The 20,126-nt window shown below is 40.8% G+C and overlaps 1 protein-coding gene across 5 annotated transcripts in view; it reads left to right on the top strand.

Annotated features, from left to right (window-relative positions):
• CELF2 (CUGBP, Elav-like family member 2) overlaps positions 1–20,126 on the top strand; it is a 474,025-nt gene that overhangs the window by 444,780 nt on the left and 9,119 nt on the right. For 3 of the 5 annotated variants that reach the window (XM_006891845.1, XM_006891849.1, XM_006891847.1), the window contains 2 exons: positions 10,009–10,128; positions 17,988–18,185. In XM_006891845.1, coding sequence (XP_006891907.1) covers positions 10,009–10,128; positions 17,988–18,185 — 318 coding nt within the window. Of the gene's footprint in view, positions 1–10,008; positions 10,141–17,987; positions 18,186–20,126 lie in introns of all 5 variants that reach the window. The other 2 variants (XM_006891848.1, XM_006891846.1) reach the window with 2 other exon arrangements.

The raw sequence follows: 20,126 nt of genomic DNA, 5'->3' as shown, positions 1-20,126 counted from the left end.
ATCACATGTCCAAAGTGTGTTAGACAAAGCCTCAGAATCCTTGCCTCCAAGGAGCTGCCTGGTTTAACCCTTTCCAGGATGAATCTGTTTTTTTTTTCCTAGCAGTCCATGGTACCCTCAATACTCTTCTCCAGCACCACAGCTCAAAGGCATCATTTCTCCTTCTGTCCTCCTTAGTGATTGTCCAACTCTCTGATGCATAACAAGTGATTACAAAGATCATGGCCTGTATCAGATGCACCTTAGTCTCCAGAGAGACACTATTGCTCTTCAGTAACTTTCCCATCACAATACGTCTTTTAATTTCCTGGCTACTGGTGCCAAGAGTGTTGACTGTGGAGCCAAGCAAACTAAACCTGTGTACAATCTCAATCTCTTCACCATCCATCCTGATGCTGCCAGTTGGTCCAGTGGTGAGAATCTTTGTCTTCTTGACATTGAGCCTCAATCCATATTGAAGGCTGCAGTCTTTGACCCTCTGCAGCACGCGCTTCAGGTCCTCCTCAGTTTTAGCAAGCAGGGTTGTGTCATCTGCATAACGCAAATTGTTGATAGATCTTCCACCAATCCTGACCCCACATTTCTCCTCATAGAGCCCAGCCTCTGTATGTTTTGTATGTTCTGCATACAGGTTGAAAAAGTGTGGAGATAGGACACATCCCTGGTGTATGCCTTTCCCAATTTTGAGCCATGCAGTGTTTCCTTGCTCTGTTCTGACGACTGCCTCCTGGTCCAAGTATCGGTTTTACATTAGCACGATCAAGTGTTGTGAGATTCCCATTCTTCTCAGAGTCAGCCACAGTTTGTTATGATCCACAATGAAATGTGCAAGGAGTTGGAGTCAGAAAATCAAAAGGGCCGAACTCACTCAGCATTTCTTTAGCTCAAAGAACTGAAGAACAAATTCAAACCTTGAGTTGCTATAATCAAGGATGCTTTAGGTAGAATATTAAATGATCCAGGAGGTATTAAAAGAAGATGGAAAGAATATACTGAGTCACTGTATTGAAAGAAATTGGCAGACACAGAAGAATTTCATAAAACAACATATGAGCAAGAGCCTATGGTGATGAAGGAACAAATTCAGGCTGCTTTGAAAGAAATGGCAAAATATAAGGCCCCAGGAATAAATGGTATACCAATTGACATATTTTAGCTAACAGATGCTGCCCTGGATGTGCTTACCAAGTTGACCAAGAAATCTGGAGAACAACCACTTAGCCAACTGACTAGAAGAGATCTATATTTGTTCCCATCTCAAAGAAGGCTGACCTAACAGAGTGTGGAAACTATAGAACAATCTCATTAATTTCACATGCAAGCAAGATTCTACTGAAGATTATCCAAAAACGACTGGAACAAACACATCAGCAGAGAACTGCCAGAAGTCCAGGCTGTGTTTAGAAGTGGTTGTAGTACTAGGGATATTGTAGCTAATGTTAGATGGATCTTGGCTGAAAGCCGGGAATACCAGAGGAATGTATATCTGTGTTTCATTGACTATGCAAAGGCGTTTGTGTGGATCATAACAGACTGTGGCTGACTCTGAAAATAATGGGAACTGCCAAGAGAACAAACAAATATCTAATATCATTGATCCTCAGTAATTTCAAGAAGTCCCTGTTGCTGGTACCAAGTGTATTGATTGTGAATCCAAGTCAGATGAAATTATTGACAGATGTTTCCTATCATTACAGTGGTGAGAATTTTTGTTTACTTGATGTTGAGATGCAATCCATATTGAAAGCTGCAGTGTTTGATCTTCTGCAGCAAATGTTTCAAGTCTTCTTCACTTTTAGCAAGGAAGGTCATGTCATCTGCATACAGAGGCTATTGATGAGTGCTCTTCAATCCTGATGCCCCATTCTTCTTCTTCATAGAGTCAAGCTACTCGAATTACTTGCTCAGAATACAGATTGAATAGGTATGGAGAAAAGATAAAACCCTAACAGATGCCTTTCTTCATTTTAAACCATATAGTGTTGCCTTGCTCTGCTTGCACAACAACTTCTTGGTATAGATATAGGTTTCTCAGGATCACAAATAAGATGGATTAATCCATTTCTGACAATTAAGTTAGTCAAAGATATCTTCCTTCTGGGGGGTGGGGGGAACATAACCAGATTGTCTAGTAAATGGGTAAAAAGACCTTTAAAAATCATTTCAGTCACAACAGTACTTTATAATTTGGTATTATGATAAATAAGTGACTAAGTAAAAGAATTAAAAACTCAGTAAAGTAAGTAGTTCACTGAAGGTAAGTCATACTGTAAGGGTACTTGATGAAATTGGAATTTATATTTCAAAGCCTCTCTGTGCATAAGGAATACAAAACAAATTTCAAGACCTACTTAAGATATACTAATAGAAGAACCTATATGGTTATAGAGCCCAAAAAGTTAAAGAATAAGGATAAACTAGTAATACTGTCTTTTAGGGAACTATAAAGGGAAATGTCTATTTCAAAACATGGTGCTGAGATGTTTAAAAGTCAGTGCCATAAAGACAGAACTGACTCATGGCTGACCCTCCATTGGGTTTCTGAGGCTATAATTTTCACATGAAAAGATTGCTTCTTTCTCTGTAGGAGTCAAAGATGGATTCAGACCACCAGAGGCATAACCTTTGGGTTAGCAGCACAACACCCGATGGACAGTGCCACTGGAACTCCCTTGGTGCTGAGAACATCTACGATAATTGCCCCGTGAGGACTTATAACAATAAACCAGACTTACATGAGTTTGTAACCCAACGTTATTCTTGCTGGGTGATGGAAATCCCCAGTGCGTGAACTTAAAAGTATTCTCCAGCCAGTATTTGGCTCTAGCCCCTGGCAGAACCACATATAAATCATTCTTGAAAGGATTCAATTGCCAGAAATAAAGTTTAAAGATACTTGTCCTCATAATAGAAATATCATAAAATATATACAGAAACCAAGCACCAAGAGTACACAGCAGCAGAAATAAATTTATTCAGTATAATTAGACCTACTAAGATATCAGAAGCCTTGTAAAGGGATACTTGGATTAAGTAATTATTCTCATGATAAATCTATACCTATATCAAGAAGCTGCTGCCAAAAAGAAGCAAGGGAATACTTAATGGCTTAAAATCAGGACGGATGTACATCAGTGTTATATCCTTTCTCAATACCTATTCAGTCTGTATGCTGAACAAATAATTCATGAAGCTAGACTCTATGAAGAGGAATGTGACATCAAGATTGATTGGAGGAAGACTTATCAACAACCTGTGTTATGTATATGATACAACCTTGCTTGCTAGAAGTGAGGGGGATATAAAATAGATCAAGATCTGCAGCCTTCAATATGGATTACATCTCCACATCATTAAAATAATGGTCTTCACCACAGGATCAACAGTGAACCTTATGATGAAGAAAGGACTGGAACTGTCAATTATTTCATTTTGCTTGGATCCACAATCAACACCCTAGGTACCAGCAGTCAGGAAATCAGATGTATTGCATTGGGCAAGTCTGCTGTCAGGGACCACTCCCAAATGCTGAAGAGCAGTGATGTCAGTTTAAAGACTATGGTGCACCTAATTCAGGCCCTAGTATTCTCAAACACCTACTACCCATCAGACAGGAGACAGTGAATACAGATGACAGAAGAAAATTTGATGCCTTTGAGTTATGGTGCTGGAGAAGAGTGGTAAATATGCCATGGACTGCCAATAGAGCAAACAGATATGTTTTGGGGAAAGGGCACCCAGAGTCTCCTTGGAGGCAAAGATAGTAAAGTTTTGTCTCCCATATTCTGATCATGTGGCTAGGTTAGACTATTCTTTGAAAAAGAATATCATACTTGGAAAGGTGAAAGGTCACCAAAGGAAAGGAAGAGCTCCAACAAGATGAATTGACAAGGTGACTTCAACAATGAGCATGTGTCAGAGATGATGCGGATGGTACATGATGGGGCAGAGTTCAGGCCGGTTGTCATAGGGCTGCTGTGAGTTGTGCTCAACAGCACTTAACAGATAATGGAATTATCAGCACACAAGAAGGCACATTTAATATGTTAACAGAAATTTAAAAAGATATTAAACTAAGTAAGAACCAAGTGACTGTACAAAAGTGACCAAGTATATTGATTAATTAACTAAATGAGAAATAATAAAATATAAAACTTACTGGGTGCATAAGTTTAATGTTGTTTGGATACAGTTTAAGAGCAAATTTGGTTAGCTGAGAAACTGAAATAGAAAATATGAGAGGTGAAGTGACATAAAATACACATGCCATATATCCAATTGAAGCTACAGAAGGATGGAGAGGAGAGAATTAGGGAAACGAAATGCATTAATTGCTATAGAATCATCTCATAGCAAACGTGGGAACAGCAGATCCAAACCCTACGTGATCCTGTGCCATCTTTACAGTCTCTACATAGTCTGCCAGCCCACTACTGTAATCACTGTGTCAGTCCATCTCGTTGAGCGTCTTCCTCCCTTTTACTAGCCTTCTACTTTCCTGAGCATTGTGTCTTTTTTTGCAAGGATTGAACTCTTCTGACAAAATGGCCAAAGTATGTCAGATGCAGTCTCATGGTCACACTCAACATTGCTGAGTCTGAGCTAATTCATAGCTGACCCTTCAGTGGGTTTTCAGAGACTGTGAATCCAGCCATAGGGAGAGATTTTGTCTTTCTCCCAAGACGAAGCTATTGGATTTGAACTGCCAGCCTTTTGGTTGGCCCCACAATGCTTGCCTTTTGGTTGGCAGTATAACTCCTTACCCACTAGGTTACCAGAGCTCTCTAATATCATGATTGTTGTTCTTGTTGTTGTTAGGTGCCATCGAGTCAAGCATGACTCATAGCCACCCTATGAAAAAAAGATCTGAACCCTATTCTGTTCTGTGCCATCCTCCCATTTTCTGACACACAAGTGCCCATTGCAGCAGTCACCGTATCAGTCCACCTGGTTGAGGGTCTTCTTCTCCTTCACTGACCCTCCACCCTTCCCAACATCATGTCCTTATCCAAGGAATAGCACCTCCTAACAACATGTTCAAAGTACGTGAGGCAAAACTTCATCATTCTTGCCTCCAAAGAGCACTCTGGCTATACCCTCTCCAAAACATATCTGTTTATTCTCTTGGCCATCCATGGGATGTTCAGTGCTCTTCTCCAAAATCACAGCTCAAAGTCATCAATTCTTTTTCTGTCATCCTTATTCATTGTTCAGGGCTCCGATGCATAGCTAGTACTCTGAAAAAGTATGGCCTGAATCAGACTTACCTCAGTTTTCAGATTAACATCACTGTTGTTGTTGTTGTTGTTGTTTATGTGCCGTCGAGTCACTTATGACTCATAGTGACCCTATGTACAACAGCCCTAAACCCTGCTCTATCCTGTGCCAATCTCATTGCCTCTAACACATGCATCCCAATTACCCCACTCACTGAATACCCCACCTCATAGAGGGTCTTCCCCTCCTGCGCCGTCCCTCCACCCTCCCAAACATGATGTCCCTCTCCAAGGACCTGTCCCTCCTTACAACATGTCCACAGTATGTCAGACAAAGCCCCAGAATCCTTGCCTCCAAGTAGCAGCCTGGTTTAACCCTCTCCAGGATGAATCTGTTTGTTTTCTTGGCAGTCCATGATATATTCAGTACTCTTCTCCAGCACCACAGATCAAAGACATCAATTTTCCTTCTATCCTCTTTAGTCATTGTCCAACTCTCTGATGCATAACAAGTGATTGCAAAGACCATGGCCTGTATTAAATGCACCTTAGTCTCCAGCGTGACACCTTGCTCTTCAGTACCCTGGAGAGGTCCCTACCAGCATACTTTGCCATCGCAATAGGTTTTTTTTATCTCCTGGCTGCTGGTGCCAAGAGTGTTGGCCGTGGAGTCAAGCAAACTAAAGCTGTAAACAATCTCAATCTCTTCACCATCCATCCTGATGCTGCCAGTTGGTCCAGTGGTGAGAATCTTTGTCTTCTTGACATTGAGCCTCAATCCATATTGAAGGCTGCAGTCCTTGACCCTCTGCAGCAAGCGCTTCGGGTCCTCCTCAGTTTCAGCAAGTAGGGTTGTGTCATCTGCATAACGCAAATTGTTGATAGCTCTTCCACCAATCCTGACCCCACATTTCTCCTCATAGAGCCCAGCCTCTGTATGTTCTGTATGTTCTGCATACAGGTTGAAAAAGTGTGGAGATAGGACACATCCCTGGTGTACGCCTTTCCCAATTTTGAACCATGCAGTGTTTCCTTCTGATGACTGTCTCTTGGTCCAAGTATAGGTTTCGCATTAGCATGATCAAGTGTTCTGGGATTCCCATTCTTCTCAGAGTCAGCCACAGTTTGTTATGATCCAGACAGTCAAACGCCTTTGCATAATCAATGAAACACAGATAGACATTCCTCTGGTATTCCCTGCCTTCAGCTAAGATCCATCTAACATCAGCTACAATATCCCTAGTACCACGACTCCTTCCAAACCCAGCCTGGACTTCTGGCAGTTCTCTGCTGCTGTGCTTTTCCAGTCGTTTTTAGATAATCTTCACTACTACTCAATAATTTGGAAAGGTCCTAACTACAGATTTTCCCAGTGCAATGAATCTCCTTATTTCATGACTGTTGATACCAAGGGTGTTAATTGTGGATCCAAACTAGATGAAGCTGTTGACCGTTTCAGTCTCCTCTCCATCCATTATGACATTCCCTATTGGTCCAGTGGTAAGAATCTTTATTTTCCTGACACTGAGATACAATCCATACTGAAGGCTACATTCCTTGATCTTCTGCAACAAATGTTTCAAGCCTTCCTCACTTTCTGTAAGCAAGGTTGTGTCATCTGTATTAAAACGGGTTATTGATGAGTCTCCCTCCAATTCTGATGCCACACTCCTCCTCATAGAGTCCATCTTCTCAGATAATTTGCTCAGCATAGATGTAATAGGTATGGAAAGAGAATATAATGCTGGTGTATTTCCTTCCCAATTCCAAACCATGCAGTGCTCCCCTGCTCCGTTTACAGAACAGCCTCCTGGTCCAGGTATAGGTTTCTCATAAGCACAATCAAGTGCTCTGGGATTCCCATTCTTCTCAATGTCAGCCACAGCTTGTCATGATCCACGCAGTCAGGTACCTCTGCATAGTCAATAATGCACAAACAGACATTCTTCTGGTATTCCTTACTTTAAGCCAGGAGTCAATGGACTTTTAAATATAAAGGCCCACCCATGAGATCCTGTTTGCCTACACAAGAGGCTTCCCACCCACAGCTGATTGTAAACAAAATCAGAAACAGTTAATCAGCTTACACTTGATTGCTAACACAATCAGAAACACCTCAACAGTTTACACCCATCTTTCAAGTAAATAAAAAACACTTACCCTTCAGGATCCAACTGTGCCAAGCTGGAGGCTCAATTTTCATGATAGATGGAGAAAAAAATTTGAAATTGTCAAATTTCATTTTATTTGGATCCACAGTCAACACCCATAGTAACAAGGGGAGAAAAATCATTCAGAAAATCTGCCACCAAGGACCTCTTAAAAGTGCTAAAGAGCAGAGTTTAAAGACTAAGATCCAACTGATGCAAGTTATGGTATTTTCCTGTGTTTCCTATGCATCTGAAAGTTGGATAATGAGTAAAGAAGAATCACTGATGCCTTTGAATTGTGGTGTTGAAGAGGAGTGGACTGCCAAAAGCAAGCAAATCTATGTTAGAGAAAGTATAACCAGGGTTCTCCTTAGAGGCAAGCACGGTGAAATTTTATCTCACATATTTTGGGCAATGTTATGAGAGGGGCCAGTCATCATCCTGGGAAAGGTAGAAGGTCAGAGGAAGAGAGGAATAATGGCAAGAAGCTGCACTGCAGTCCTGAAGGCACGTGGTTCGAGGCCACCAGCTGCTCCGCAGGAGAAGGATGGGCAGTCTCTACCCACACAATTAACTGCCTCTGAAAAGCTGCTGGAGATCAGCTATGGGCCAGTTCTGATTCTATGGTACACAACAAGCAACAACAGTGACTGTAACAATGGGCTGGCACAGGTTGGAGATGTTGAGAAAGAACAGGACCGGGCACGCTTCAGATCCGTTGTTCATAGGGTTACTATGAATTGTAGTCAACTTGGCAGCACCTACCAACAGCAACACACAACAATTTCAATACCCACAATGAAGATCTCTTTTTTCCCCCACTCCCTGTAATTCTTATTTCTATGAGTCCGTCTAGCTTACCGCCTCCTACCTTGTGGGCATTACCCTTGGGCAAATGTTGCTGTTTTGACTTTGTGTTATTGGTTATTCTAATAAGTGAGTGCCTCCCTGGTGGTCATTTTACAGGCCTCTGGTGGTGGCTTATTTGAATTGCCAGAGAGATGCTCTGGTGCCATAGACCATAGGGTGTTAAGCTGCTAACCCAAAGGTTGCATCTCTCTGGCAATTGAAATCTACCAGCAGATCCTCAGAGAAAGATGGGCAGTCTCCTTCAGTGCCATTTACTGCCTGGGATGGCAGTGAGAAAAAGTGAGTGACATTGTTTGACTGAAAGTTAAGCTGTGCAGGTGAGTTTTGTTCCAGATTTGAAAGACGACTGAGGGCCACAGCTGGTCTTTTTCATGTTCTTTTTAGTTTTGTTTGATATTTTCTTTCATTCTATACAGTGTCTTCTACTATGATGCCTTAAAAGAAAAAGAATCATTTTATAAGCAATGGTTAAAGTTCCATTTAACCCATTCCCAGGATCGAGTAAGTTAATGTATGTTTTAAAAACTAGCAAATTGTAAAGCTATACAAATGTAAGAGAATTGAAATATTATTTACAGAAGTGCAAACTGAATAGGGGACCAGCCACTTTGCCATATAGTCTGAGAATGACTCAAAATGCTAAACGTAGATTTATTGTATGATCCAGCAGTCATATATAACCAAAAGAATTGAGACTGTATGCCCATCAAAAAAGTGTGTTAATTGTTTTACATTTGTCACAAATGTTTACGTCATTATTATTCATAATAGCCAATAAAGTAGAAACCCAAAATGTACACATAAAATGTGGTATGCCCATAGGATGAAATACTATTCAATACCAAAAAGGAATGAAGTATGGGTGTATGGATAGAACATGTAACTTTAAAAACATTATGTTAGATGAAAGACAGATACCATATGATCCTACTTATGAAAGATCTAGAATAGGCAAATGCAGAGAGATAGGAAGTAAATTAGTGATTGCTAGTTGGTGGTGGGAGGAGAATGGGGAATGATTTCTGAATAGGATTTATTTCTGGCATGATATGCAAAAACTAGATAGTGGTCAAGGCTATACAATTCCATGACAAAACTAATAACCATTGATTATAGTCTTTAAAGGTGTGCATTTTAAGAAACATGAATTCTAGATCAAGAAAAATGTTATTTTTTTTAAATAGTTGAATTAAGAGAGAATTTGAGCCAAATTGGTTATTTCATGTCCCTCTCTATCAACACCACCAGCTCAGTCCTTAAATCTTAGGCCACACATGATTTAAAAAAAAAAACAAAAACATTTGGAAAAGTCTAAACAATAAAAGCTAGAATTGCTATTTTATTTCTCCATCACCCTTCAAGCTCCATTCGTTTTTTAACTGGATTAAGAAGGCTTAACTGGCAGGTGTTCTGCGAATGGGGAGCAGTGCGAGATTGGCATGCCCACAAGGATTGGCCGTTCAGGCCTCCCTTCAGACTGCTGCATTTGCCAGTGTTCCCCACTTTCCACTGATGAACCTGCTCATTACTGCTCTACTGGCAAAACAGAACTATGATGACTTTTTAAAGCACCAAATCCAGTTTTGAGAATTGCCACAAGTACAATCCCGTATGTCTTTCACACCAGACATTTAAGTGAGGTGCATGGATGTGTGCTGATGCAACGCCTCCCCAGCTCCATCTGCTGTGATGATGGCTTCCCAGCCTAGTTGCCTTTCACTTATCTTGTGCTTTCTCTCCCCCTTTCCCTCTGTCTTCCTTTTGTTTTTCAGTGGCTGCTTCAACCCCAAATTCCACTGCTGGTGCAGCCATGAATTCCTTGACCTCTCTTGGGACTCTGCAAGGATTGGCTGGAGCCACTGTCGGATTGAATAATATTAATGCACTAGCAGGTACCATAAACAGTGAGTATTCGCTGCTCTGGTGGACAGCCTTCCCCCAAATTCTCTACAGAAAATGGTCAGCCAGAAATGACCTAAAAAGAATATGCCATGGGGAGAACTAAAACTTGGGATGGAGGAGCACATGCTTTGAAAGGCAAAGGCTCTATCTCCATTCACAGATGTAAGAACAGCACACCACTCAGCATCTCAGGTTCTCTTCAACCATGTAACATGAAGACTTCTTAGGTTTCTCAGTCTTCTTTGTGTAGTCTTCTGAGAGGCAGTGTGCTGCAATGGGGAAAGTCTAGAACTAGAAAGAGGAAGCCTGGTCCAGGTTCCGGCTCTGGGCCTTAATGCCCCCATTTGAAAACTGAGGATGACAAATCACATGATCTTAAAGAGCTCTTCTCCTTCTAAAATTCAAAGACTTATGGCAGTTAAATAGGAGGAAGAGAAAAGAAAGAGAAATCCTTAAGAAAGGCAATGTTGCTGAGTAGCAAGGAGCCCCTAGTTGGAAGCCACATCATCTGGAATCTCTGTTAAGCATCCACAGATACGGGTCAGGCTGCAGCAGTGACTCTCAGAGGGGCATCACTCCACCAGGGTAGGCTGGAGGAGCTTCTGAGTCAGATAGCTTGCAAAAGTACTCTTAGTTCTAAAGCATTGGGATTTAATGAGGAGCTCTAGGATTTACCTTAAGCCTGTTTGTGTCAGTTTTTTGGTGTGTGTGTGTTGTTTTTTTTATCAGTATAGGGAATTCCTATTTAATGCTTGGGTTTGGTATTGACCCCCTTTCAGTAGGAGAAACAGATCCTCAGCTCACAAAGGAGACACTATTGCCTTTGTCAGAATTCATTTTCCTCTGGTCACTTGAGTAGCCAAGAGCTTCCTTTTGGAGGCACTTACCTACCATGCAGTCAGGGATCCACCACACATCTGTTTTAAGCATTAATAAAGAATCCTAGGCAGTTGCCCTATATCAAGTCTCATTCAATAAGTAAACTGTTTTTAAAGGTTAGTCAAGCAGTAAAATATTTTAAGAGCAAAAGAACCCAAGTAATTTTCAAGCTCAAACAGATTATCTTACAATTTATTTTATTTAAACACACACACGCACAAATAAAATACCTAAAGCTTATTCAGATACTTTCATAATCTTGGTAAGGAAATGTTTAGAAATAGACAATTTCAGGTTTTATTGCTTCTTTTAGTCACATTCTCTGGGAAGAAACAAACCAAAACTTAGACTGAGTTTTATCTAACCAGAGGCAAAAAAAAACGGAAGAAGAAAGAACAGTTTTCTTTCCAGATACGATGAGCACTAATTGGCAAATAGTACATGAAATGATATCCAAGTAACAAGCCATGATGCTCTATTCCAGTTAAAACCACCTCCAGTTTCCACCTCTGCCAGCAGCCAAGTGTGAGCCTTGATTGCTTTGACTTCTGTTTCTGGTACAGCTCCTCTTTCTGACCTTATTCTGCAGAAGCTCGAGCCCAGTTGGCCTCCACTCACCTAGGTTGTGGATGTGTGTCTGCACACATCTCTCCATGCTGCTTCTCTTGCCCCAGGACCTAGTTCCCCTAAAACAAGGACTTTGATTTGATCGCCCGTCTGTCCTTGGTCTGCAAAGTAACAGGCCAGTGGGAATGGTTGTCCTCCTTAGCACGTGCTCATGATTGCTCTGTGTGCGTCCTCTCCTCGTCTGTGCTGTCCAGCTCCTCTCCATCCTGTTTTGTTGCACATTGCTGGGATTTTCCCATCATTATTGAAGAGGGTCTTTGTTGAATGGCATAAAAACCATGACTAGTTCTTATGTGGGGTCTGTCGTATATACATTTTGCTTCTGGCAAGGACAAGAGGGTTAAATCCATCTTTGGTTTCTTGTAGGGTTGTGTTGTGGGTATCTTTCTTTCTTTCTTTCTTTCATCCTTTGTCATTGGTTAATACAGGCATTCATATTTCTTAGGAAAATTAGGAAAGAATATTTCTGGTTACAAGTAACCCCTGCTGGGCAGAAAGAACGAGGTGGGGGTGAGGGATGTTCATTAAACCAAACTCTATTAAATCATGTGCAAAGTAAAATCTAGTCTGATTTGATGAATGATGCTAGCACAGCACTATTTTACTGTCTTAGCATTGATTTTGAGCTACTGTTTGCTGTTTGTCTCAAATGGAAGCATTCTGTATTAAAAATACAAAATTATTCTAAAAACACTCTATGTACAGAGTGCTTTCATTCAGACCATTCTTCAGCTACCATAATGATGGCAATAGACCTCTCTTCTTAAATGATTCTCAGAGAAGGCAGTCAGCAATTACCCCAACAGGATCAGCTTCTAAAATTGTTGATCAAAATTTCCAACAATTGCTCTGTTCTACCTGAATCTGTCCCAGATACCATATCCGATATCTTGCCACTACAGATCATTTTTTTTAATAGGGCCAACCCTTTTCCATGAACAAGAGGAAAAAATAATGAAAGGAATCCACAGCTCATTCTTAAATTTGCCTTATTTTAATGTTTACCATCCTCTTTGTCATAGATCTCCACTCATCCACACCTCTCTGGAACTGTATAGTTAGTAGACAAGCAGCTTGATACGGGTTTAGGGTTGTGGTTGGGTTTTGGGGTTTTGTTTTAGTTTTTTCTCTCCCTTTATACATTTCTTCATGAAAGGTCTGAAAACAGTTCAACACTGTAAACTATTTTTAACTGTCAAGTACAAAACAGAAATGAGGAATATGGCAAATTCAGCAAGAAAGACTTTTCATCTATTGAAGCTTCTCTGAGCATGTTATATAGATGAATTTTAATTCCTGAGGATACTTTTAACCAGTATGTCCACTTGAGAGTTTGCATCTGATTTCTGTATGTTTAAATGTAGTTTATTACATTCCTCAATAGCACAGCATAATTCTTACAAATGGCTTACTGTATGGTGCTTAAAATGATAATGCTTTGAATACAACGAGCCACAAAAGCCTAATGTATAGTGTTTATGGAAATATTTTATGTAAAGAGAACATATTTGGGGCATATTCCCTGCATCTTGGTGCTCTCTGTTTACACTGTGAAATTACTTTTTTAATCTCTATTCTTGGAGTATGTAAACATATATGCAGTTAGATTCACATGTGTGCACACAATCCCTTACACACATGTCTACACTCTGCATTTGAAACTCATCTGCAGTAGTTCTAGACAGTTTAGACTTGTATTTATTAGCTTTCAGCTTAGAAATGAAACTCAAGAGTCCGTTTTCCATACACTTCATTTTCTAGAGAGGTGTGTTTGGGTAGAAAGGTATACATCTTACAGAGAAGACGGTAAACCTTAAATTTACCTTTTTTAAAGGTGAATTTATGAATGAGCTGTGGGGGAGCTCTAGTGGCAAGAAGCCATTCTGGAATCTCAAAGGCACACTGTTTGACTCCGCCAGCTGCTCCATGGGAGAAGGATGGGCAGTCTCCTCCCATGTGACTTACTTTACTGCCTCTGAAAACCGACCCTATGGGTTGGTTCCAACTCGACGGCACCCAATGACAACATCTTAGAGGGATCCACTTCATCTGTGCCAGTGACAACTTATCCAAGTAAATAGATTACACATCTATAAAAATATATTAAGCCATCTCTCCTTGTGCTTATTTATTTTGCATTAGACCTAACAGTGGTTTGCAAATAAATTTAGTCTGTTTATGAGCGGTGTTACTGACGCTAACCTTTTGATACCATTTCGTAGTGGCCAATGAATGGGTCTTTCAATGTCATTGTAATAAAGTTAACAGTTAGCTTATAGCTCCTTGTCTCTCAAGTCAGTTAAAAACCCCTGGAAAGCATTTAGTGAGTACATACCCTAACTGTAGTTAGCAGCCGTTTACACAGATCTGGCCTTGTTGAGGTTTGTCAGACTGTTAGTTTGTTCCAGCTTACCTCATCCCAAAAGTATTCATAGGAATCTAAATTAAATGGGATGAAAGAGTTAATTCATACAGCCTTTCAACAACAACAAAAAAATGCTACTCTTTTAAACAGGAACATTTTATTCACCTAAACTTTCTTCAAACCTCTGCTTCTTTCGTCAAAAGATTTTGGAGGTAGTCGGGAAACAGCCATTGAATTGACAAGTGTACCTTTGATATGGAGCACTGGTGACACAGTGGCTGAAGCACCCAGCTGCTAACCTCCCACTCACTCTCTGGAAGTTCCGTGAATATAAAGAGTTACCACTTGAGAAGCCCTATAGGAGTGTTCTGCTTTGTCCTGTAGGAATTGCTGTAGGTCGGAATTAACTTGAAGGCACTGAGTCCCGTAGAATAACATCAAATAATTCACGGGCGTGACTCTTCAAAGTTAAAACCTTCTTCTGATTGTTCTTTATATACCACCGTAAATCAACTACCTACAGAATAACCAGCTAGTAACCCAAAGTCAGCAGTTTGAAACCCTCAGTTCCTCCACAAGAGAAAGGTATGTCATCTGCTTTGATAAAAATGATCACCTTTGAAACTTGATGAGATAGTTCAGTTCAATCTTTAAGGTTGCTGTGAGTTAGAATCAAGTCTATGGCAATGGGTTCGGTTTGGGGTTTATTTATGTCAGATACCTAGTCCGCCATGGATTTGGTCAGCATGGGAGATACTGGAAATATTATTTTCAATATTCTCAGTTCATTTATACATAAAAGAACTTTTACCCTTTGTTAATTTTGTCTGAAAGTATGTCTCATGTGGGAGACAAGCTCTGGGCCAAAAAGTCACATTCTTCTGGTCCTACCTGAACCCCCCCTAAAAAAACCACACCCCTCAAATTCATTGCCATGAGTAAGAATCAACTCACAGCTGACTCGCTAGCAGATTTTCAGAGGCTGTAAATCGCAGAGGAGGAGACTGCCCATCTTCCTCTGTGGAGATGCTGGTAGATTGAAACCTCCAGAGGGATTGGGCAACTCTCAAACCACTTGGGTACCTGAGCTCCCTCGTATTTTCACAGGCCCCTGACTAATCATACTTTCAGCGTCTATACCCCTTTTACCTGGTGCCTCTTCTGCCACCTCTGAGCTCCAGGTCCATCATGGCAGACAGCCATGATTATTTCCTCGTGCATGAAATCAGCAGCAGAAAACAGAGAAGCTGTCAGAAAGCAGATTTATCTTGAGCTGTAGTCCCCTCAAAGCAGCCAACCACTGTGAAGCGTTGTAACGACATATGGAATAGCCAGGAAGGGTGTGAGGACATGGATAAAATGTCACTTGCTAGAGCACCAAACCTTTAGGAACTCTTACTTAGTCCTAAAATATCCTTAATGTCTTTAAGGAGCACAGAGTTCATTGTACCTCTGTGTTTTAAATGCCTTTTCCCCCAAAAGTATAAAGGAGTTTGATGTAGAAGGAGATAAGGGGCTCCATTGACAATTGCAGTTGGTTCCACCTGTATGCCGGTTCTCCAGAGATGCTAACTGGTAGAGCCATCACAGCAAGGCACCCATAAGGGTCTTACCATGTTAGGGCATGAAAACTCTTACGACGCTCTGCTGACAAGGTATCATAGAGATGCAGTGCTCATAGCCACCACATTGACTGGCAGGGTAAAAGCTGAAGCATTGGTGCTAGCCACACATCTGTCTTCACCCTGCGTTTGTGAAGCAGCTTTGTCACACGTAGCTCTCTAAATAGTGGTACTCAGTGAAGAGATCGCATCTTAGGGTTTAAGTAAAGAAGAGTGGCAAGTTGGCACTAACTATCTGCTAGCATTTCTTCCACAGGGGAGTCTGAGTTCCTAGTGATCTGACACAGTTTTTTGATCCCTACCCCTCATTAGCAGCCTGACAAAAGTGAAGTCAACTGAATTTGTAAACTGTGACCAGGTATCTCCTTCCTCTCATAAAAGAAATGACATTTCTTTATATTCAAATAAATAGTGCAATGAAATAAGGCCACAAAAGCAAAAAAAGGAACTTACCCCTGTCCTCTTTATCAACTGTGAAAGAACAGGACTGGAAGGAGGAAAAAGAAGCAGTGAGGTACCTGTGATTAGTCGGTGTCTGCTGAATTGTTTACAGCAATTAGGAGAACAAACTATTTCCGGGGTCTTTAAAAGCACTTATTTGCATGATCAGAAAACAGAGTGAATAGCCTTCTCTGTAAGTGGAATCTTAAAGTTAGATGCAGCTGCAGCGGGACCTCTACTGGCCCACTTTACCTTACGACCTTTTTAACTTAGTTAAACTTACTTAGTTTTAAACTTAGTTTCTACCTTCTAGATCTGTGCAAATCATTTTCTCTTCCAAGTTGCTCGGTAGTCCTTGAGACCTTCCTCACTACCATCACCACTCCCCATCCTCTTGTCTTTCCACAGGAGAGTGTGTTTGGTCACTCACACCCCGTCCCAGTTCTATCTCACGCCTCACAGGGAGAACATTACACCTGGGGCCCTGTGAGATTCCTCTCCTTTTAAGGCATGGTAATTCCTGTCTTGTATGCTGTCCTTTTAATCTTAAAGGTGTCCAGATAGTAACAGCACATAATGGAGTAAACAGAACATTTCTGTGTCCTCTGTTTCCTGTGGCTCGCAGCAGAACACTGATGGGAATGCTGAGATGAATATGGTATTCGAGTCCTCTGAATCATTTCTAAGCATCCTTATCTCTATTATCCTGGATTCTAATTCATCTTCTTCACTGTCATCTTTGCTCTTATATCTCTGATCAATTGTCTTAATCTCTTCAGTATTTACATTAAGGTATTTAGTAAGTTCTTCCTGGAAACAGATCTTTAAAAAAAAACCCTCTCATCATAAATGGAACTAAAGACAGTTGTGATGTCACTTCTTCCATTTCCTGAGTTCATATGCCAGTTAACACTCCATAAAGTGTTGCTTGTTTTGATTTAGCATTCAGGGAAAATGTGACATAGTCAGCAACCATAATAGCACAAAAGAGCAGCCAGGATACAAGAAAAATATCGGAAAAGTATGCTGGCGAACATCCAGTTCACATCAGTTAATAGCCAAGATCCAGCTTACAGACACGGGTGTCATTTCAGTTGACTGAAAAACATGACATGGAGCTCTTTCATTGGCAAGGACCCCAGTACATGTGCACTGATTAATGTGAGAGAGAGAGAGAAAGAACACTGTTTGCTCCTGAAATTGCACCATTCAGTTTCCTGACTTTGACACTGAATGAGCAGCTACCGTTCCCTGTAGTTAGGAGAAGGCTCTTCGTTTCTTCCTGTGCCTTCATTTTTAATCAGCTAGATTATTTCTAAGGACCTAGTCCCTGAAAACATTTTTCAACTGTTTGGGAAAGCCAGTTAATGAAACTGCTGACTCGACTGGTTTAGAGAGAACAGCACTTGTCTCAGCTACCATTTCCTCAGCAGACAGCTAAAGGGAGAAATTTTATTTTATCCTTTCTTCAGTGTCTTAAGCCACCCCAGGCTCCTCAGAGAACACAGTAAATGGATTTAAGTGTACAGATGCTACAGGCCTCTGCCACTACTGGTTTGGGGTTTGGATTTTGACCACGCTCTAAGAAGCAGGATTTTATTTCAAGGAGATAGCAGCAGTACTTGCCAGTAGCACATTGCATGAAGCGAAGATATTTTGTCTGAATTGCCTCAGTGGATTTGATCATTGGCCTAGGGAGTAAGGGGTATCATTGCTCAAAACAGCTTTTTCTTTTTTTGTTGTGTTTTTACCATTGTTATGACTTATTTCATCTTTTAATTTTATGTTCATTTAATTGGTGCATTGCTGCATGCTCTTGATGTTGTACTTGTGTCAAATGATTCTCTAACTTCCTTTGGAAAGCACTAATGAATAAGTGCTATTTCTCTTCTCTATTGTTGGGTTTTTTGTAAAGTTGCTCAAATGCTCTCAGGTATGGCGGCACTGAATGGAGGACTTGGCGCCACAGGCTTGACGAATGGCACGGCTGGCACCATGGACGCCCTCACCCAGGCCTACTCAGGAATTCAGCAGTATGCAGCCGCAGCACTGCCCACTCTGTACAGCCAGAGCTTGCTGCAGCAGCAGAGCGCTGCGGGCAGCCAGAAAGAAGGTACGTTCCTGCCGCAGCTCCACAGGCTGGGCCTGGTGTCGCCTGCCCAGTGGGCACTGTAGCATCCAAACAAATGAAGTTAAGCCAGAGTCATAGTGGTTGTTTTTGTAGTTCAAGAAAATTGACAGCCCTGAGCTATTTCTTTCAGCTTTACATGCAGATGTCATTTTTTATTTCATAAACAATACCTTGCTGTAGATTTGAAGCCAACTCATAGCTGACCCTCCAGTGGGTTTCAGAGGCTATAAGTGGCACCGGAAGAGATTACTCCTCTTTCTCCTGTGAAGCAGCTGGTGGAAATCTTATAAAAATTCTTTTTCTCTTTTAATTTTTCATCTATCTCTTAAGGTAGACTTTTATGCATTGTGTGTTTATCGGCTGTTACATACATATAAAGCTGGTGCCATCACAAAGTCTCCAGGACTATCTCCCGAATCAGGGGCTAGGTAAGGCAGTGGGCGGGGCAGGGGGGTCACCTCTTTCCATCCCTTAAAAACACAAACTCCTCTCATCTCTTCAGCCTTCAGAGGTAAAGTGCTTTCCCTCTGGCCTTTTCAGAGCCCAGATGCCCTGTGATTATATCACTGCCTCTTAGCAGGCATTAGTTTTTAGGTTAATGATAAAACTTACTGTTAAGATTGACTACTTCTTTGTTTAATTGGGGACCTTCTGGGGAAGCAAATAAGTGATTGATTCCCTTGCTTCTCTGCCAATAAAGCAAAATAAACTTCAGGAAGTTAATGCTAAGACTAAATTAAAGCTAATTATAAAATGGCTAATGAGCAAGTCCAAATAAGGATAGCTTTTCTCTTTTTCTTTCTTCTTTTTGGTTTCTTCCTCTTTAATTGAAGTTGCTTTGAAGTAAGATCTGCAACATGCTATTTATCCTCTTATTTAGGATATGGAAAAAGAAGTCAGAGAAGTACTAAAGCAGAATTTTTCATAAGTCCTAGCCTTTCTTTTTTTCCCCCATCACCCCATAGTCCCAGACTGCTTTTGTCTGGGTGCTTTGATTTTAAACATGGTGTTCTGTAAGAAATAGAACAGTTTTTACTTTATAAAGTAAAATTTAAAGGAACGGCTTAAAAGATACACATGTGTTTTAAAAAAAGGTTTGTTTCTGTTTAAAATAACATAAAAGATCATTAAAAATGAGAGATATTTGAGAATCTGTTCTTTTCCTTTCTACTTTCTCTTAACTATGATTGTTATTGTAGGATTTAAAAAAAGAGAAAAAGCCCAGGCACAATTGTTGAGACAATTGTGTTTCAGCAGGCATGTGAAGGACACCCTACATCATAAACACCACATGTCTTCCCAGAGAAAAACCCTTTATCTCAGATTTGCCTACCATGGTAATGAATGTGGACAGTGAGAGAGGTCCTATAACAATTACATCTTCAGATAGAGGCCACAGTTCATTCTCCTATCTATGTTTACCTATACTAAGGGAGCTCTGGTGACTTAGTGGTAAAGAGCTGCACTGCAATCCCAAAGGCAAGCAGTTCAAATCCACCAGCTGCTCCATGGGAGAAGGATGGGAAATTTCCTCTCATGCAATCAAAGTGCCTCTGAAAACTCACTAGAGGGTCAGCTATGGATTAGTTCTGATTCAATGGTACATAACCACCACCTCTATTTTGGAGAATGTTGGTCACTTTCTCCATCATCTAGTTGGGCGTTACGGTCTGCTTTCTAATCTGTGTCATGAGAAGGTACCTGTCACCAGAAAAGTGAAGATTCAATAGAGATAAAATCTCGATCCTTAAACACATAGATCTGAGTTACTTCCCCCCAGCGCACTACCCTGGAATCTCCCTGCCTTGAATATTAAGGAATTCTTGCTATCCACTGTGATTAACAAAATTAAAAGTAGTTAAAAAATAGCCACTGCAAACCTCTGATGATTTCGTCTGTGGATATGTGGGCTGTGCAGAGCAC

This window comes from Elephantulus edwardii, unplaced genomic scaffold, assembly GCF_000299155.1.
Source record: "Elephantulus edwardii isolate Elephantulus edwardi_28Jun2011 unplaced genomic scaffold, EleEdw1.0 scaffold00105, whole genome shotgun sequence".
Lineage (NCBI taxonomy): Eukaryota > Metazoa > Chordata > Mammalia > Macroscelidea > Macroscelididae > Elephantulus > Elephantulus edwardii.
Note: the sequence above shows the minus strand (reverse complement) of the source record. Positions and strands in the feature narration are given on the sequence as shown.